The sequence below is a fragment of the Centroberyx affinis genome, unplaced genomic scaffold, assembly GCF_046629955.1.
Source record: "Centroberyx affinis isolate AG114_WGS23_722 - 3 ecotype Tasmania unplaced genomic scaffold, CSIRO-AGI_Caff_v1 ptg002065l_1, whole genome shotgun sequence".
In the NCBI taxonomy this organism is placed as follows: domain Eukaryota; kingdom Metazoa; phylum Chordata; class Actinopteri; order Beryciformes; family Berycidae; genus Centroberyx; species Centroberyx affinis.
Window position 1 is genome coordinate 262,927 of NW_027280395.1, and position 21,702 is coordinate 284,628.

At 42.3% G+C, this 21,702-nt stretch overlaps 1 protein-coding gene across 2 annotated transcripts in view; it reads right to left on the reverse strand.

The window, feature by feature from the left end:
- Positions 1-21,702, reverse strand: part of LOC139654245 (A-type potassium channel modulatory protein DPP6-like) — a 128,348-nt gene that overhangs the window by 8,579 nt on the left and 98,067 nt on the right. For both annotated transcript variants that reach the window (XM_071531328.1, XM_071531329.1), the window contains 11 exons: positions 19,799-19,851; positions 18,030-18,111; positions 13,697-13,817; positions 5,398-5,552; positions 4,940-5,037; positions 4,265-4,388; positions 4,121-4,159; positions 2,959-3,066; positions 2,318-2,409; positions 1,036-1,083; positions 811-929 (listed from right to left, as the gene is read on the reverse strand). In XM_071531328.1, the coding sequence (XP_071387429.1) occupies positions 811-929; positions 1,036-1,083; positions 2,318-2,409; positions 2,959-3,066; positions 4,121-4,159; positions 4,265-4,388; positions 4,940-5,037; positions 5,398-5,552; positions 13,697-13,817; positions 18,030-18,111; positions 19,799-19,851 (1,039 nt within the window). The remainder of the gene's footprint in view (positions 1-810; positions 930-1,035; positions 1,084-2,317; positions 2,410-2,958; positions 3,067-4,120; positions 4,160-4,264; positions 4,389-4,939; positions 5,038-5,397; positions 5,553-13,696; positions 13,818-18,029; positions 18,112-19,798; positions 19,852-21,702) is intronic.

The following is a 21,702-nucleotide window of genomic DNA, read 5'->3' on the forward strand; positions in this document are numbered from 1 at the left end:
TCCTAAAATGAACAAAGTCTCTCTGTGCACTAAAACCCGGCAGTAACTACAGGGAATAGGGGGGGGGGGCGGGGGGGAGCACAAAAGACACATCCCAGATCTTTGCTCTGTCAGAGAAAGAGGCGATTCTTTGCTTATTTGATTAATGTAATGCAATAGCTGAAATAGCTTTTCCAGACCTAGGCCACAAATAGAGACACAGTCCCTGAAGCCCAGTCCTAAAACCTCAGCTGCAGGAGGAGGGACAGCAAATGAAGTGATTGATGCACTTAGCAAATTGGGAACACGGCGCAGGAACATTGTGGGTGTGTACTGTGTGAACTACGCCAGCCGTTTGCTCTCTCGCTCTTTTTCTCCCTCGTTTTCTCCCTCTTTTTCTCTCTCCTGCTCTCGGAGTGGTAATGATATCATAGCCTCGTCGGATAAATGTGTGTGAGCGGGCTGTGAGGAGAGAGCGGGATTAAAAATGTATGAGGTACAGGGCCGCTGACTTTCAGTGAACACTGTGGTGATGTGCGGTGTCGATACTGAGGGTCAGCGTCAGGGCCATTTTGATCTGAGGTCAGTGATGGATCACCAAGGAAAGGCTCAAGTGTGATTTACAGAAAGTTGTTGGATCTGTGATTAAATATTTACGATGTCAAGCTTTACGTCTGACTGAAATCACAGATCATCTGACACTATGTTGATATTCTAAAACTGATGAACTGAGGAGCTGAAGTCAGATGTTTGTTGGAGGAGAGAACGGGTAAAGAGAGAGACAAAGATACAGTTTAGCTGAACACAAGAGAAACAGGCGGCGTCGGCTACCTTGGCAGTCGAGCAGGAAGTAGCTCATGTTGTAGCTGAAGGAGCCGGTGACGTAGCCGCAGCCGTCGGAGAAGTCACATGACAGGCAGCGGCGGTTGAACGGACCGACCGTGTCCGCGCTACGGAAACAGGAAGAGAACGCTCAGCTTTTACAGATCCTTCCATCCGGATGAGTAAACTGTACTGCATGTTCCACTTCCAAAACAACAGTTGAACACTTATTACCTGTACAGATGCCTTCGCTTCGGATCATCCTCGGTGCTCACGAAGTATCTGTGTTAACACCAATAACAAGAATGCAATTATAACACGATGACAGCAGATTGGAGGTAACCCATAGCACACACATTAATGCATGGTTGCACATCATGAAGGCACACAGGCTTGGTCTTAATTGTGCTACAGTATGAAGTGAAGCAGACTTTGGCAGAGCTGTGTTCACTCAGCATACGTACAAACTCTGCACCATCCACTCACTAGAATGGATGTTTCATAAATGAATGATGGAGAAAGAGAGAGGTGGAATCCTCTTAGAATAGAAGTAGGCCAAATCTTACCTCCTTGGGGAAGAGGTTTTGGGTGGGAGAGTAGAGTATAGTTGAAGCGATTTCAAGATTGGGAACGAGGGGCGTTTGTGTTTGTATAAGTGTGTGTGTGTGTTACCCTGGTAAACGGACACTCGCTACAGCATGTGACTTCAGTGTGACTCATCCTCATTGATGAGGATGAGTCACACTCCTCATGTGTGCAACAGAGAGACAGAGCGCATTCACACCAAGCATATTTGGAGCAGTTTATTGGAACTCTGGAGCATTTTCTCCTTTAGTTTGGTTTGTTTGGGCAGAGAACAATGTAATTCGAACTCGGGTGGCACCAAATAACCACACAGACGGCTGAAAATGTAATCTTTTCCAAGTGAAATGTGTTGCTGTTTGTTAGGTGTGAGAATAAGCCGAACCAGCTACAGGAAAACAACCCAAAACACAAGGTTTTATGGCTATAAGGAGACGGAGGTTGACATCTGAAAGCCAGAAGTGACTCATGTGCATAACATAACAAAATGAACCAAAGGCACACTGCAGTTTGGACTGATGCTCATTTCCAGCTATTTCTTCATGTGTTCTTAACTGGTATAAAGACCAGAGAAGGTAAATTATGGCAAGGAGGGCAGACAAGTCCATCATGCTTAGATAAAGTTACAGGGACTGGAATCAGATTTATTTTCGACACACTCTACTGCCAAAATCTCTAACCTGGCAGGATGACAGGTTGTTAAAACTCTGTCCAATAAACAAGCTGCTTGTGAGTCATGTAACTTTTGTTTACAAGCCCTGGATCACTTGTAATTGGGCAGTGTGACCAAAACAAAACAAATACAAAAATGCAACAAAATAAACTACTGCTGTCTCGCTGTGGGTGAGGGGCGCTGGTGGTTAGGGTGGTTGGGTGGTGTGTGTGTCTATGTGTGTGTGTGTGCATGGGGATGGGGTGGTTTTGGGGCGCTCACATCAGCTGGCTGTCCTCATTGTAGGCCAGGACTTGGGTGACATCCCAGTCTCCAGATGTGATGGACTGCAGCGTGTCTGTGCTGGTGTTGGGCTGTGGGTTTAGGGAGGAAGAGATACAGAAAGAATATGGAAACTTTACTTTATTAAGGGTGTAACAACAGAAAATAACAGTGCAAAAGTGATGTTCTGAAATAACTAAGTAAAATTAACATAGGCTAATACAGTGGAAAGTGTTGCAAAGAGTAATTGGAAAGTTTCATTGCAAAACAAGATTATCCACTAAATGAAAAATATGACACCTATTCTTATAGTCATTGCTGGCATGAAAGTAAACACACTATTGAAGATTATTAAAGTTATTGGCTATTTTAATACCTTTTCATAAAAGCTAATTAAATTTCAGAGGACATCATCATTTGCCTTTTGTAAATATTGAGCAATGAACATGAGATAAAAATGTTTTACTCCAACATGGATGTAGAGCTTTTTGAAATGAAACTTGCATGCCTTACTTCTTTCAGCACGACCTCTCTGTTCTCTCAGTAACAAAGTGAAAAATGCCTCACCTAAGCCTACCTCATTTATCATTTTTAGTACTGGCTGTTATCTCTGTTAGCTAATGCGAAACATATTAGTGTACCTGGGAGATGGACATGGAGATGTGGAAGAACTTGCCCCGGCCTCCTTGAGGGATCGCTCTGGTGAAGAACAGCTTCAGCCCGTCTTTGGAGAACAGAGGCTTCTCATTCTGGAGTCACAGACAAACACTCAGTTCAGTTCTATTATTTGTTTACCTGGAAAATCTGGTGTGCAGACAGGGTTAAAAAAACAGCATAACAAAACACATCATTTACCATGCAATCAAAGTCAGTTGATGAGACGAGAGACAAAGTCAGTAGGCCAATACAGTGGAAAAAACAAACTAAAAGTCCCAAAATAACACTTGCTCATTAGTAACTAACCACAAAAGGCTACATCATTATGTGCTTTTTCTAAAAATCTCATAACCATGTAATACTGAGCAATAATCAGTGATGTACAACGAAATAAAAAGCTAAACAAGGAGCTCCAGTTGATCATCATGAGGCAAACAACCACCAATATAAACAATAAATTAGATGCTTTTCTTTCAGAAAAACACTAATGCATGCTTTTGCCCCATAAAAGACCATATCCTCATATAACTTATATCAGTTTGATACTATTTACTATGACGTATACTATGACTGTATACAAGACTATATAATATAAAGACTCATGTCAGCCTTAAAAGGTGGTTAACTTTATTCCACAAATAAAAAGGTCGGTTTAGGAGGGTTTATCCAGCTGTTACTTCATCATTTGCTATGTGAGTGCCACACTTCCTACTTTTAAAAGACAACTTAAAACCCATCTTTTTAACTTTGCCTTTAAGTAGGATCTCTCTTCTTTCCTGCTCCTGGGTTCTTATTTCAATTTACATATCTCTTTTATCTATTTGTTGGCCTTCAATTAGTGTAATCATTTGCTGCAATTTTCTATTGTTTATTTTGACTTATTCATCTCTTTTTACCCACCATGTTGGTTGGTTTTTGGTTTTATTTTGTGTAGTCATCAGTGGCAATTTTCATGCCTGTGGTCTTACTTAACTCAATGTTTTGCTGCTTATAATATGTGAAGCACTGCACTGCATTCTGTGTATGAAATATGCTATATAAACAAATGATTGATTGATTGATTGATTGATTGATTGATTGATTGATTGATTGATTGATAGTAAACATGTTATTTTTGCATGTGCATCACCATGATTGTCCTCCTACCTGCCTGTGCAGCCATCCTTCACTTTCGTCCTCATGTTTCTGTAAAGAGCAGTTGACAAGGGTTCAGTCGGTGCAGAAAAGCATCGCTGGGTGTCTATTACATATAGTATATATATAACATAAACACACATAACTGAGGCGTACCTTCGTGCAGACTCCGGTCGTGGCCTCACACAGCGTGAGCATGGAGATATTCTGGGCTCTGTTCAGCCAGTTGATGGCCAGTTTGGTGGTGGTGGCCCATTTCACCATGGTGACATAGTACTCACTGGAAAACACAGAGAAACTAATGAATAACAACAGCAAACTTTCTTTATATAGCATCATCTGTGGTTCAGCATCAGCGGCATCAGTGGGCGAGACGAGAATATTTGACTGAACATAATGACTGAAAAAGTGTCAAAATGTTTCGATTTGCTAATTGCAGATTAGGTTAGAATTAGATTGGATGAAACTTTAATGAGCCCCTGTAGGGAAATTGGGTCGTTGCAGCAGCAGATAATGAGACACAACAAAGAAAAAAAATAGGATATAAATAAAAATAGAGCAAATGGGGGCTATTAAGCATAATGGAACAAAACACTGGAACATATTAAGTAAAAATATATGACTGAAAAAATATGAAAATTAGAAGAATTTATAGTATATGCACACATAGGGCCTATGCAAAATGATGGTAGTAGAAAATGAGTAAAAAAAATATGTATATAATATGAGAGATCTATGATGTATGAAATAAGCAAACATATAGAGATACATGCAATATATAAGAAATGAGAAAGCTTTAGGATTGACTGGTTGACGGTTTGCGCTCCCCACCCTATCCTGGGATCCTCTGGTCTCCTCATCTCGATGGTGTGAAGCGGACCGTTGAGGTTTACAACGTACAGAGTGATGACTGGGTTCTCCTCACCGGCCTGGAGGTGGGGGGGGGGGGGGGGGGGGAGAGAAAGAGAGGGAGCAGGAACGAAAGCAGACAGACTTAATTGTGTTTAGTGAACTATAAAATCAAAACACTCTATATCCACAAAAGAAACCCAAAAGAAAACAACAAAAAAATCTATGAAATGCACAGCATCCCGTCATTAAAAGTGTTATTTTGGAGTTGAAAAAATATAAAACCTCTTTCTAAAAGTGCTAGCAATTATTTGTTAAGAGTCATTTTTTTCTAATTTTTGGTTTTCTCATTGTGGAAAAAACCTCCTCATTTGTTAATTATGATACTACCACTCCACCAGTATGTACCAGACAGTAGTGTTGAGGAGAAAACTGCCTACCTTGGGGTAGTGGTACTCCTTCCCCGTTGGGTAGGGGATGCCAGTGAACATGGGCAGCTCCATCTTGGGCACCATGGTGTCGTTGATGGTGGCGTACGCCAGCCGGGCGCCGTCTGGAGACCACCAGTGAGCGACGTGGGACTGGAAAATCTCCTCTGGAATACAGACAGAGGGAATCAGAATCACAATCAGAATCAGAAATACTTTACTGATCCCCGAGGGGAAATTAGGTTATGTTGCAGCTGCTCACATTCTAGAAGAGAAATATATAAAGGCATAGAGAAATTATAAGAAAATAAGAAATATGTAAAATATGTGCATTATACTACAATATATAACAATAATAATATAGAAATAAGAGAAATAAGAAATATGTACAAATATGTGCATCATACTACAATAGCCTATATACAACAGTACAAATAATTAAATAATTATTGCACAGTTGAATTATTGCACAAAATTATTACCGGAATCAGTATTGCACAGGTAAAGTAAAAGTAACAGTAAAATATAAATTCTAAATTATGGGGTTATAAAACTGCTGACAGGGGTGAAATAAGTCCAAGAGCCAGTCTATTGACTCAGATTGTCTGACACTCTGAGGGAGGAGTTGAAAAGTTTGAAAAGTGGTGCATCTCGGTGGAATGAGTCTTGCACTGAATGTGCTCCTGTGCTTGACCAGCATGTCATGGAGCGGGTGGGAGACATTGTCCAAGATGCCATGTAACTTGGACAGCATCCTCCTCTGTGACACTGCCACCAGAGAGTCCAGCTCCACCCCCACAACGTCACTGGCCTTGCGGATCAGTTTGTTGAGTCTGTTGCTACCCTCAACCTGCTGCCCCGGCAGCACACAACAGCAAACAGGAGAGCACTGGCCACCACAGACTCATAAAACATCCTCAGCATTGTCCGGCAGATTTTGAAGGACCTCAGCCTCCTCAAAAAGTAGAGACGGCTCTGGCTCTTCTTGTAGAGGGCTTCAGTGTTCTTAGCCCAGTTCAGTTTATTGTCAATGTACACTCCCAGGTACTTGTAGTCCTCCACAATAGCTGTCAATCATAAAGACAGTGGTCTAATTCTAATAGGAAACTAATAAAGATTCAAACAGCAGCGAGTCCTGCCCTTGTTTCTGCTGATATTGACGCTGACCGTGGCTCCATCTCTCTCGATCTGTTTTTTCTCTTTTGTTCTTTTTCCCATGTTCTTGTCAATGTTTCTTCCATTTTCTTTTCCTAACAAGGTTTTCTTGAAAGTTTTTCCTTGTATGCATTGAGGGTCTAAGGCAGGGCAGGTTAGGCTATGTAGAACAGGTAGGCTGTTATGTCTTGCTAAAATCTGCTTTGTGCTCTTCCTGATGTTCGTCCTATATCATTCTGTTCTATGGTTGATTGTTCATCAGTTAGATCTAGTTAGGCGCATTCTCTGTAAAGTGCTTTGAGACAAGCATGTGATAAAGGGTTATATAAATAAACAAACTTGAACTTGATCCTGCTATAATTTAATAGCTGCAGGCTCATGGTGATGTTGGTGCCATGGGTCAGAGATTAACAGACTCGGAGCAAAAATGGCCTTGAAAATTCATAAATTGCCTGATAATTAGGAGTAATATTCATGTGTGAATGTGACTGCTGTCCCCCGTGGGCCACCGTGGGTGATTTGTGGGACCTTATGACCGGGCGATTCCTTCCAGTGTGTGAAAAATGGAGCAGATTTTGATCAGAATATAACTGAGCATGCAGCTTCAGCAGTACAAAGAGTTGGCACCCTGCAGCCTTGCAGTAGAAGAAAATGCCCCACACAAACCCACTGCGTCAACAAAAAATAAAACCACCAATATCGTAAAAGGTTTGAACGTTTATTTGCCAATATGCAGCGCAAATGTATTATTTCACAGTTCAGTAAAATTGCCCCCAAAAAGGAACAAAATACCTGTAAGAATCAGATCAAGGGGCAAGTTAATTTCTTATCCTGGTACCTGTCCTGGCAGTAATACTAGTTCTTGTCTCCTAACTGCCTGTTTTACTATATTGGACACACACATGCACACACTCTCTCTTGACCCCACACACACAAACACACAGTACCAAATGTTGAGGTCATAAATCACAACAGCTTTTAATCTCAGTACAGCCTATCGACCAAAATAGAACTCAGCTACATTTCCCAGAAATGAACCAAAAAGCAATTCCTCACCAGGTACAACGATGCAGTGTATTTCATGAAATGACTTTGGTTTCGGGTTGTTGCTACCTGCGTGTGTGTGTGTGCGTGTGCGTGTGTGTGTCCCATTTTCTGTTAGAACACCGACACTCACTTTACCAGCTCACTTCAACAGAATCTGGTGCCCTAGAATGTTCCCTTGAGACCCTGTGTGTGTGTGTGTGTGTGTGTGTGTGTGTGTGTAAGAAATTATGTAGGGATGACACACATTCCTTTACAATGGAGAGACACAGAGAAAATGAGAGGCACAAAGAGACGTCTAGGTCCTTCAACTCCGCTACTACACACACACACACACACACACACACACACACACACACACAGAGTGAGTCATTAGCAAATTATGCAAATATCAGTTCGCTGAGGGAACTTTCTGACAGCATTAAGCATGGGCATAACAATCCAATTCATTATTAAGTTTATAGCAACATCATAGAAGGCATCGAAATAGTTCTACTTATTGTTATAGTGCGCCACTAGCTACATTTATATCAACTTTTGCAATTAAAATTTCATTAATGCTGTTTATCTGTGGGACTAGGTGCTGGCTTCGGGGAATTAGCAGACATCAACTACCAATTATCATTTTCATTAACTGGGCATGCTTGGTGGAATCACTTGATAGGCAGCATCATTTGAAAACCCCTCAGTACATGCGCTTACATGCATACTCAAAAGTTTGATTTATTTATTTATTTATGATGAACACCAACTGCATGAACAGAGGCAATGGGAGACATCATATAATAAGGTTAAATAATAAAAGAAAAATGTATAGTAATAATCATCATGGCTCATTGTTCATATGCACAGCTTCCCAAAGAAAATAGTTGTACCAATGGAAGCCTGCATGAGGTTATAGTAATACCCATGTATAAACTAAAATTAAAAATAAATACTTATACAGGTAGCGCTCTGCTTAAGTGACATATTATTGAAGTTCAAAGCTTCAAAAGTTGCTCCTCCTCCTCCATCACCCAACCCGGCCCCCCCCAATCCACGGGTCCCATTACTCCTCAAAGAACACAAAAACACACAAATAACGACATCCTTACATAATATCTTACACAGCTGCTCAAAACTAATTCTGCAAAAGTACTTCTGCCGTATTTACCCCACACAGGCCCGACGCAGTACCTTTCCACCGCTGGATGGTGTTTTAAACTAATTATAATTGCAGTCGCCGGCTTGCCAGTGACACAAGCAGCAACAGGGCTAATGGTAACATTTAGTCGAGTTAGTCTGTTTGCTCTCCCCCGCCCGCCTGGCGTCTCCGCCCGCACCCTGCTGCTGGAGCTCAGTGGGGAATGATTGGATTTCGCTGGCGGTGGGACACCAGCTATCTGTCTGATGATGAGCAGAAGCGGCGCAGGACTGCATTCACTAATGATGAAAAAAATAAAATAAAAAAAATGATTTCCCGCATGGCCGGTTCCACTGCCGCCGCCTGCTGACTTCCACCACCGGCAGCTTCAAAAGGCTTTCCATGTGGAGTGGAACGGGCCGGGGACGCCCAGTCACCTTGGCTAGTCAAGGGGAAAGTAGTTAAGTTTCTAAATGCGTCTGAAAATATGTGCGCGGTGACAAAAGAAAGCTAGAGGACGAAAGGGAGACACAGAAAAATACTTTTTCATGTTGCTATTTGAGCTCAGTCTCATTTTCTCTCTTTCTCTTAAAGCGATGCGATCCTGTCTCCTTCCTGTCTCCCCCTCGCCTCACTTTCTCTCCACTGTCACGATTATCAAGGTGAGCTGTCGCAGGCTCATCTGCTCTCCCCATGTTCTCCATCCCGCTGTGCGGACTAAATTATTCACTGAGCAGAGGACATTACTAATGCATGAGATGCCATGATTGTGAGTCAAGTGGCCAATGGGAAATAATGAGTGCGAGGTGACAGATTCAGATGGACCAGACTAATGAGAAAAAGAAGAAAGAAATGTCCCAGTTGGCGCTTTCTTGATTACACTGTCATTCACATACGAGTAATAAGAAAAGACCAAACGGTTACGGCCAGTGGAGATATCAGTAATATCGATAGGAATCTGTACTGACAAAGTGATCAGATTGTCTGTTTATTCAAAATGGCCAACAGATGGCAGCAGCGTCACACACTAGAACCACACTGAAGACTGCTAATGTACAGTAGATGGGAAATAAATGCAGCCTGCAGTTTGTTCTTACAGCCTGAAACCAATTTCCACCACTACCTCTGTGTTCTTGTTCTTGTCAATGAAATACCTGTGTGTATACAATTACTACTGCGCTGACTCTGAGGGGAGAGTATGAGCTGCAAATGTGTGTGTGAAGAGAGACAAGACAAGAGAGAGTAAAGTGAGATTTTGCTGAGCTTCAGTCAAAAGCCACATCTATAGTTTGTGATTGCTTTGCATCGATCCAATGAAAACATTCCCAGCTGGTATAGCAAAAGAAGAGAATTGTATTAAGATGCTTTGCAGCTCTGTATTAAACAGATAGAAGAAGAAGAAGAAAAAAGCTGCATGGGAGAAAGTCGCTACTGTCCCCATTTATGCAGACAAGTCTTCCTTAAAGTGTTTTTTCATTTATTTATTATTTTTTCTGGCAACAGATCACCTGTCAATCAGACAGTGTGGGCGGAGCTTGGATTTTCTGTTGATGCAGTTTGAGTTTCTCTTTTCTATGTCAGTTCAGCCATGGTGGCTATCGCTGCTCATGCTAACTACCCAGTTCTTCTTCTGTTGATTCCAAAGACACTACACAGACAGCTGGACACCAGGTGTTTAGAACAACAAATGTCAAACCGATCATGAACTGGATATAGGTTGAATCACTATTGTGTTATATCAATCTGCGAGTAGCAAAATGGACATTTATTTATATGAAAATGTAGCAAAGTATAGAGAAGGATATTATTTATGATGATTATCTGTAGTAGGTTGTAGTCATGAATTATCAATACATAATTTTGGTTCTAAAATTCTCACAAGTGGCAGCATCCATCATGCATGAGTACTGTTACAGCTACTTACGACAGTTCTTTCTCTGATGTTTTCCAGGAGTTAAAAATCAATATTTTGTGATGCCAACCTCATGTTTCTCAAATAAATGCTTGCCAAATCATTCGTACTTTCTAGATGGTTGAAAATATTGACTGAAGTTCACCTCATTTTGGGGCGGGAAGCTAGAGTACAGAAGTAATGCAGCATGAATGCAGAAAAAAAAAAGTAACTTCTACAAAAACTGCATCTATAGCTGTAGATTGAATTGTACTGTCACCAAATGATCAGACATGTTCAGCTTATATTCATACCTACCTATAAAACTAACATCATTTTTTATCATTTTTATTCCCTTTATTAGTCTTTCACTCTCCCGGCACAGGCGTGTTGATCATGTGACTTTGTGCCCTGCGGCCTCGCAGTGATAAACAGAAACAACCCTCTGAACAAGCTTTCCCGATGAAAACAACCATCTAGCCAAACATCTATGGGGCAAACATGACTCAAATCAAAACAACGTCGGTTTTATCTCAGCGTACCAGAGCCCAATAAACAGCTCTGTCCTCGGGCTACGTCACACTGCAGGATGTGGCGGCGTCAGTACAGCCTCAATAATCAGACAGCCGACAGATGACAGAACATTTGAGAATCTCCTGAGGTGTCTTCGACTATTACGCACAGCCGACAGGTCTCTTGGCTACGTCTCTCTTTTTTAATTCGGCTTTTAATTTCTCATTTCCTCTTGCTCTGTCTCCGTCCTTCTCCCTCTCCTACATGCACATACACATCACACATCACACATCACGCACACGCAATCATGGATTAAGACGGCAAAGCAGGCCAGAGGATATTTAAGCCTGGGAGATTATTTGCAACCTTTCACCCTGCACCATCAAATGTGCCGTGCAGCGACAAGCAAAGCTAAAGAGCTCGTTTCTCCTCGGCGGCAGTCTGAGCCGGAGCTTGACCTTGGCCGGAGCAGAGCCTCAGTCATCAGCATGGAAAATCCTCTGCCTTGCAGTCTCAGTCTGATGAATGCAAACATTGCACAACCCCGGCCCGGCATCTGTGCTCCCCCACAGATGCTAGCATCACCGCTGGGCTATCGCCAAATCTGTTCTATTTATAGGTAGAAAATCACTTTCAGAAGGGTCTTACTCATTAAAGGACTGTTGATGTACTGTACTACATCCAAAATGAATTAAGATGGAAATACATCAAGACAGTGTTAGTATAAAGGGAAATGCAGAAAAAGTGGAGAATTGGTGAACCGTTTTAAACCTACATTGCCATCATTGCATGTGAAGTAGTATGTTTAAATGAAAAACCCATCCTCGAATACTCTTTCACTGTTATATCATCAACTTGTGATGTTCAGTGCATTCCTGCAGTTAATTTGTGATGTAAAATGTGTTGTAATTAACTTTTTTGGTGTCACCACTTTCCCTCAACCTGCCTTGTCTACTTCTACTTCAGTTTAAAGGTGGGTGTATGGGAATAAAACATAGCTAGCCAGCTACTACTTTACTCAAATCACAACATAAATGGCTGCAGTGCATTCTGGTCTATTGAGGCTACTGTCAGTGGAGAAATTTGTCTCTCTCCCTTTTGTCCCTATGATGGATTTCTCCCTGTATGATTGTTGAATGTCTCTTGGTGCAAAATGGCGTCTCTAGAAAGAAGCCCTCGCTCTTTGATTCTGAGGGACTGACACCAAAACCTGACGTTTATCGTTGATGTTTTGGATCACTGAAACATTTTCTGCTATCAAACTCCATTGTAGCTGCAGTGGAAATATCTTGATGTGATGTCATGTCGTCTATATTTGGCTAGTTATCTGCGGAAATTTGACAAATTCACCACCAAAGAACAAAATGGGCCCAGAAATACAAGGTACATCACCAATGACTGTCTTTTTAACGGTGTGCAGGGTGGATTTCTCCTTTAACATTGACAAGCAGATCAAGCACCTGTACCCCCCTCACCTCCCCTCCTCTTTTTATCTCTCTCTCTCAATGAAAGATTTATCTGGTCAATAAATGATGAGTGTAAATTACCAGGCCTTCAGCACAGCATAAATATGAGTCAAGGGGGTCAGACACAGCAATATCACACTGATTAATGTTTAAATGGCTGAGGACGGATACTGCTCTTGGAGGATGGACATGGTTTCAAATGTCAGACTGCCTAATGCGGAGATAAGAGGAGTCTGCGGTTGACGACATCAAATAAAAACAGAGCAGTCATGCAGAAAAAGTGGTCATACGGCTCTTGTCCTAGTGCATCGGTAACCTCAGATAACCTCACTGTCACAGCTTCTAAATCCTCTGAGGCCTTCTAGTGGCCGTTCACAGCCATTATCAATCCATGAGCCAAACAGATATGTCATTTTTTATACTGTCACGCAAGGATTAACAGCTAGATGTGTATCATAGTCTGCCTCTCTCTTTCTGCTATCGCCATTCATATCTATCTGCCTCGCTCCCCCCCCCACCCTTCTCGCCATCTCTCTGTTATTAAAACTCTGTTCCACTGGAGCAGAGAGCGCACCCAGCGCAGCGGATATAAATTCATTAGTCGAATGCTAACACAGAGCCCGTCCTCTTTTCCCTGGGAGGCAGGCGGAGGCGCGCAGGTGAGCTTTGATCGCTGGCGTCGACGCTCGGAGAGCACCGTGACATCTGTATCGGAGTGTGTACGACACACGCCGCCGCTGAATTAATGCAAATCAACTGATGTAGAACATTCATTTTCTGAGCTGTGTAAACCAGAAGCAAATTGACAAGAGTTTCCATTTTTAATTTACCTGCAGGAAATCAAGTCCTGCACGCCAAAAATACTAATGCGGGGCAGACGGCTGGGAGTCACGGTGTCTCATATCATTACGTGCTAATACATGTACTCCTGCACAGTATCCAGACATTAGAATAGCACATTGAGATGGAGGGAGGAGACGGAGGGAAGGATGAGGTTCATTGAGCATTTAATGGCGTGACTGTTTTCCATATTGGTCCTTGTGCGACATCGCAGACAGACAGCGGTCGGCTCATTAAGGCCAAATCGCCGCTTTGTTTGCGCAGCTTTTTCTGGCTTACCTTCATACAGCCAATCGCTGAGCCCGTTGAAGATGACGCCCTCCTTTCCGGTGGAGACCAGACGGATGGAGCGGCTCTCCACCGTGGAGCGATAGTAGATGTTGTTCTCAAAGATGAAGATCTACAAGCGAAGAGAGAGAGGAGAAAGGAATGTTAATGCGGTTTGGGAGGTTGGCAGTGCGGCTTAGGGGTTTGAGAGACCGAACATCCTTCAACTGGAAGACACGGGTTCAAACACTGGTGTCGACAAGCAGCTTCCCCCCTCTGCTAAAGTATCCTTGAGTGAGACACTGAATCCCTACCAGCTCCAGGGGCGCTGCTCTGTAGCTGACCCTGACCTCTGATCACGCTGGAGGGAAGCAAAGTAAAAGAGAATTTCCCTGCAGTGATGAATAAAGTATCGCATTCTTATTATCAACACGCACGAGGGGAAAGATAAGGAGCGTCCGGGATTTTCACTGACACGTTAAGACAAGGCGAGGGAGATCCGGGTGAGGCAGAGGTCGCACTATCGCAGACAACATCAACCCCGGGGTCAAAGGAAGGGCCCGCTTCTGAAGGGCCGCTTCTGAAGCCTGGAGATTGTGTTTAAGGTCGCCGCCATGTTGACATTTTTTGGAGCCGGAGCAGCCAAAGCGAAGCAGCGGGTCGTCCACAGAGCCACAGCGCTGCCTACTACTCACCTGTCGATCACTAGGAAAACAACCCCGTTTTATATCCGTTATATCCCGTTAATGACACAATTATTTCGAAGATCGTCATAAGGACACACATTAGAAGAAGTGAAATTAGCCATAATCTCTCCAAAAAATGTATCGACTTTATATTTTTAATGAGAAGTTTGGCTGTGGCCCCACTGACTTGCATGGAGTTGGGCGGTTTGGAGTCTTTTTTGAGCCGGCCTCTTCTACTCTAGGAACTGCTGCTGATGCCACTTCAGCCCTGGCTTCAAATTTCACCCTTGTTTTTGGCTGCTTGGTCAAAACACACTCAGGTGTCTTGTGTAGTGTGGTGCTTTTTCAGGCATACAGGCCAAACAGACGCTGCAGAACGGTGCGTATATTAACAGAGAATGTGTGTAGATGTTTCCTTTATTACCTCCGCCAAGGAGGTTATGTTTTCGGTGCTGTTTGTTTGGTTGTCTGTTTGTTTGTCTGTTAGCAGGATTACGGAAAAACTACTGGCCCGATTTTCATGAAACTTCGTGGAAGGGTGTAGCATGGGCCAAGGACCCTTTAAATTTTGGAGCGGATCCGGAACTGACTCACGAACAAGCAATAATAGCACGAACCCTAGCGGAGGTCTGAGCTCTCCGAATGCCCTTCTAGTTCACTTTATAAATGTGGAAAGGCAAAACCAATTTTTGCAATCATATTTCCATATTGACAAAAGTTTTTGATTAGTTTTCTGATTAGATGATAAATACTGTGAGCCGATTTCGACTTTTGACGCTCCCCTCCACACACTGACTGCGCCCTGTCGGGAGCGGCCGGCGGAGCCTGCCAGACAACTGAAGGTCAACTCTTTCATTACAGAGAATAATAGATCATCAGCACCCATAGAGAGTGCGGCTGGGGGGGCTCTTGGGGCTGGGATTTTAAAATGTTACAGCACTAATGCCATGCCGAAATCAATCTGAAGCTACTACAGAAAGCGGTTCGCTCAATATCTTCGGGATTATGGAATCCTTTGGCCTCGAGCCGGTATCAGTGTGAATTTTGCGAGCGATTCACCAAAAATCTTTCACTTTGAGCAGCAGCCTGAGTGATGCGGTGATTTAGAGTGGGAAATCCAATACTGTAGATGTTCAAGGTTCTCACATTATTGACACAGTGCTGCTTCTATTTCACCTAGTGCTACAGCGTAAAGAGACTCAAACCTTAGCAAGGATCCAGTGTTGTACCATATGAACTTCATTTTGTACAACAGTATTCAAAAGCCAACAGAAATATGGCACAGAGTGAAGAACTAGGCTAGGCAAAAGTTTCTCCAACGAGCCCTGCGTTTCCTCAAAGGTAACATAGGAGCTGTCACCATTCGTTCCTCTTGAGGAGAGGCAAGTCGGAGGCCCAAGTGGGTTGGTGTCACTTCGGCGCAGATGGAGTCCCTGTATAGAAGCTAATCTAGGCCACAGCACAGAGAGAAGACCTGGCCCCGTTCTCTCCGAAGGAAGGTAGAACACTGCCGAAGTCGGCTGGGATCCACACTCAGGGCGCGTTCACACCATGCAATGTTTGGAGCGGTTTATTCGAACTCTGGAGCGTTTAATCCTCAAGTTTGGTTTCTTTGGGCAGGTGGGATCAATGCTATTTGAACTCTAACCGCACTGAAACGGTCTGAAAATGCGGTTTTCTGTTCTGAACAGAATCCAAATACAGCAAACGACCCCAAAATGCAAGGTTTTATTGATACAAGGGAATGCTCATGTTCAGCTATGTGTTCTTAACTGGTATGAATACGGTAAAGGACGGAGACAAGTCCATCATGTTTAGCTAAAGTTGCAGATTTGTTTTGACTCCCCCACCTCCAAAATCTTTACCTTTGTGTGATAACAGGTTACCAAAACTCTAACCAATAACCAAGCTACTTTTGAGTCCATGTGACTTTTGTTTACAAGCCGTGGTTCACTTGGAATTGGGAAGTGTGAATCTAAACGAACCGGAACCAAAAATGGAGCAAAGAAAATTTCTTCCACTATGGTTCAGACCAAAGAAAATGAACTGTAGGTGTGATCAGACTCTTAGATGATTTGGACAAAGTCTCTGTTGCACTCTGTCTCTCTCTATCGCTGTCTCTGTGTCACACAAACACACACACACACACACACACACACACATACACTCTCTATGCTAATACAGGGAGGCCTCCTGGGGCTGAGCGGTCATACTTTGGGTTTGACAAGAAGTGTGTCAGCCATGTGTTGGAGATTAGCCCCCTACAGGGAGCAGGAAAAAAGAAAGTGAAACTCTCCCCCTGAGCTCCACTCCGGGCTGTCTATTCACTGGGGGATTTACTCGCAACAAATAAGGCAAAAAACATCTTTGGGAAGGGTTGAACACATGCACATGCGCACACACACACACACACACACACACACACACACACACACACACACACCTAGGTAAACATGTAAAGAAACGCAGTTCATCCTCTGCGGAATTGAGAGCTCACTCATTTACCCAATTACATTGACTTTTCAGCCTAACAGACAGTTTAACATGTGGCTGGACATCTGTGAGTAAGTGTATTTCTGTGTGTATGTTTGTGTATACACATGCCCATTCATGCGTGTCTCTACGAGTCTGTAAAGGAGATTTAATCAAGTACATGAGGGATTTGGAAACAGGATAACAGGTGGGCTGATTTGTGTGTATTAGATGTCTAAATATGAAGGCATTCGCTTGCATACTGTGTGTGTGGGTGTGTGTTTTGGCAGATGGACACCTCTCACTTCCACCTCCACCTCTTTGACAGAGGACATCTGAACCTTAAGGGAAGCCAGCTGCTGCTCAGTTTCACGCTAACACAACTTGACTGCTGGAAGTGAAGCCATTTCATGACTAATGGCGGGAAACTCTGGGCTGTATCAATCTAGCGACTCTGTTAATTAATCCGCTGACGAGATTACAGGTAATTAATAGCATTGTGCTGCAGGATGTAATCACTTACAGTCTGTCTGCCCTGCAAACCAACAGACTGAAGCTTATTAAATGCTCTGACAAGTCAGACTGTGTGATGATGGAGGCGTAGGATGACTCATCTTGGGATAGTTTCAAAGGAAGGACGACATTTAATTTGAAGATTGTTTATGGGGGAATCTCATTTAATCATTAAGATTATTTACACTGCGAGGGATAAAATAGGTCTGTGTGTATGCTACCAGTCAAAAGTTTGGACACACCTGATTGGATGTTGTGTTTTTCATTATCTTAAAGCCATTTTGATCTAAAGGCTTATGCCTAAATGCTTGAAATTTGTTTCTTAGACAGATATAAACAGTGAAGTTGATGCCTATGTATGAATTTCTATTCTAATATAAGATAGTTTTTTGGTAACTTTTTTGGTCACTGCATAATTCCATTTGTGTTATTTCATAGTTCTGATGTCTTTACTATTATTCTAAAATGGGGAAAATAGTAATAATAAAGATAAATGTGGTGTGTTCAAACTTTTGACTGGTAGTGTATATTCAGTGAAGGAATCAAACTTAGAACATGGACTCGAGGAAAATGCAAACTCTGGAAATGAAATATTAATATATAACTCAAAAAATCACTGGTCATCGGCAGGCAGAGATGAGAGAGAGGGGGTTGATGGGAGTAGTAGTTCTTACCAGCTGCTGACCCTGGGGTCCCCAACCTGCAAACTGCAGCTGAGCGTTTCGCACCTCTGGAGGGTTCAAGTTCCACGTCTCCCTAGGGTGTGCACAGAGGAGACAGTGCTATCAGATGAAAGTGCACACACACACACACACACGCTCACACATACACAAGGGCTGTTGAACTCCAGCACTGCGGCAGCAAAGTACAAGTGTAGCACATCTAAGAATAAAGGTTTAAGTGCATCCATAAATACCAGCTCTTTATAACAGTGTCACCTCTCCTTATTGAGAAAAGTGCTGCGCAGTGCAGGCTGCAGAATTAGAGGTGCCACTGCCTCTATGTCTTTGTCTGGAGGCAAAGATGAATGAGGTCATCAACTGGGTGTTTTTCGGGACATTACCACTGGGTGGCAGCACACAAATAGATTTGAGCAGGACGGCCTCTGACAATGCTGTCATACAGTGACCTGGTTTGGGGCAATTTAAAGGGGAAATAAGTAAGGTGTTTACTGTCTCGCAGCACAGAATGACCAAATTATACCTGGGTTATTGATCAATACCAATGACTCAACAATTACTTCACCAGCTGCTGCGGTTTCTGGCTTTCAAAACTCACTGTTATACTCCGTTTTGAAAATGTGCATCTCGGTTTTCTTCCAAGCAAACTGCTGTACGGTTCGTTAGAAGTGAGAACATAATCTGAACCAACGACGAGGAAACAACCTCAAAACGCGCAGCTTTATGGGCATGAGGAGACACTCATGCTTGGAAAGCCTCGCATAACAAAGGGCAAACCGCATATTCAGCTATTTCTTCATGTGTTCTTAACCGGTATGAACATCAGAGAGGGTGAATTACAGCAAAGAGCCCAGACGAGTCCTGAAGCTACTCCCCAGACATTCATTTCTCCACGCATTTTCAACTGCTCAATGTTGGAGGCCGGTGAGACCGCCATCGCGACTTAAGACATACGAAGGCAAAAAAAAGCTTTGTTCTATTACATTATTTGTTCTATTTGTTCTATCTATATATTTTCTATTCTAAGTATTATTATTATTATTATTTATCTATTCTTTTTGCTTTTTTTATTGGGGTTTTTGGTACAAAACATAGACCATCTTTAAAGATTTCCTCCAAAACATAAGGAGATATATAGGCTACATATATGGCTATACATACAAATACCCACACACATATACACATACAGTATATATATACACACATATGCACATACATACATATATTTACACACATACCTGTGCACACGCTCATATTCACACCTATACACGTAAATAAAATATTTAAATGGTGTATGATAAATCTCTAAATACTCAAAAGTAGTATTATTATTACAGTATTTTGCATGGTGATATATTACCTCTTCACTAGACGTTTCTGTTGGATCTCTGCTCTAATTAGCTAGCTTACTCCTCTATTATGAAAATGTGACTTTACCGTTTGTGTCAATTACAGGCTTAATCAATGGGACAGGAGGGGTGCAGATGCAAATTCTGCCAATGTTGTTGCAATTCCACCTGGTCGACAACAGAGGTCATAGATTATACTCCTTTGACTACACAAATAGTATCAGTAGTAGCGGTTTAGTAGATTACAATGCAGAAGTTTAGACTGAAACATAAGCAGAGCTGCTAGGTGGGAGGTGTGAGAGAAGAGGAGCGAATTAGTTTTTCTCACTGGCAGTGAAGCCGGGTGCGACATTAAAGCATATGGTAATGAAATACAATGTACAATGGAACAACGTGGACCCGACGCCTACTTACGGAGTCTCCAGACTGCAGATGATGTAGAAGGCAGTGTAGGAATACTGGTACACCTAAGAAGAAGAAGAGGACCGGGTCACATGAAACACTTGATTTGATTTATTTCTCTATCTCTGACTTACAGACAAAACAAAACATAAAGCATAACTAGAATCACTGAAGATGTCACAGTTAAGTAAGACTTGTTCCTACTGACTTGTTATTAGGAGGGTTATTAGTTTGATTTCCAGTAATCAGAAGAGGAGGACTGGAGGTGAACCAGAATCTGGAAGAGTCTGCCTTTATATCCAACTGTTGTTCCCTAGAGAAACTGATATGGAAGCATACACACACTAGCGCCTCTGTAGAGTTAAAATGTATTTGAATAAGGGCTGTGTGTCTCAGGGGGTTATTTTTATTGGCCAGTAATAGGGTTCGACTGACATATTGGTTAGACAATAAATCAGACTGATATTGACCTTTTAATAAATATGATATATTGTCCACTGTCAATATGATGGAGGTTTCTCCCTGACCACAGAAAGATAAAATCAGTCTATGAAAGCTGCACTGAAAGTTTATTTTCTTTACACTTTGTATTCATTCATTTAATTGATAATTCTGGGGGGAAATGCTGAGTACTTGTAATTTTTTGGCATGAAAATGGAAACATGTAAAAATCTTGAATATTGGCGCAAAATATTGGCTACTGGCAGCTTCATTACAAAAATGTCAGTATCGTATCGGCCTTGAAAAACCCATATTGGTTGAATCCTAGTCAATAAACATCTCCTTTATCAGGTGAATGTATAACATATCAGCATGTTTGGCTCCATTGATTTCACTGGAGGGCTCTGTTGAGGATGTGTTTAATGTGATCTCATCTGGGAAAGACTACTTTCTGGATCTGCAGTTCTAACTTGAAACTTGACGTACTAGTTAACCTGGATGATAAGAAAAAATCTGACTTTTTATCTCACCATGAATGAATGTAACTGTCCTTGATGAATGAGTTTGTATTATCTTTACTTGTGAATTTGTTTTGGTGTGTAACTTGGCTCCATTGAAAATCAGTGTGACTCTGATGTGAAACAATGCTTAAATAAATAAAAAAACAATAATTTTCAGTGTACTGATGTCAGCTTTTCCCTCATTGACCACAGGCTCATGGTATGTAGGAGAAACCAGACAGAACATCTACTACTTCTTACTACTTTCAGCTATAGCATGATGTTATCGGTGCCAGTGTCTTTTATAGCACCAGTGTCACATGTTTTCACTGCTCCATGTGGTATGTTTCCAATTCCTAAATAGCACCAAACCAAATGCTACTGATATAGATGTTTATGGTGGCAGCGCATTACATTATAGTTGGGCAATACAAATGAATGTGCCAAGTCATTGCCCACTGGAGCCTTGTTCCATACCAATATATGCAATTCAGAGGAGGGTGATATTTGCACCTCTAGTGTTAGTATGCAAAACATGTGTTTATTATGAACACTGACTGTTAAATGGCTCTAGAGGGAGAGAGGGACAGAGAGAGAGAGATAGATAGATAGATAGATAGATAGAGAGAGAGAGAGAGAGAGAGAGAGAGAGAGAGAGAGAGAGAGAGAGAAATAACACATTTCTGAAGGGTAAGTGTAAGCATTGAGTATGAAGATGAGGTGTGTGTGTGTGTGTGTGCATGTGTGTGTGTGTGTGTATGTGTGCGTGTGTGTGCGTGTGTGTGTGTGTGTCGCTGCAATGACTGTATGTGAATGCTGTTGTCATCCATCAAGGTGATGGAGGCATGGATGGAATAATAAATGCGAACACATGCAGATATCATCACGCACGCACGCATGCACAAACACACACACACACACACACACACACACACACACCTCTAGCGTGTCACTTTTCCAGCCTGGCTGTTTGCT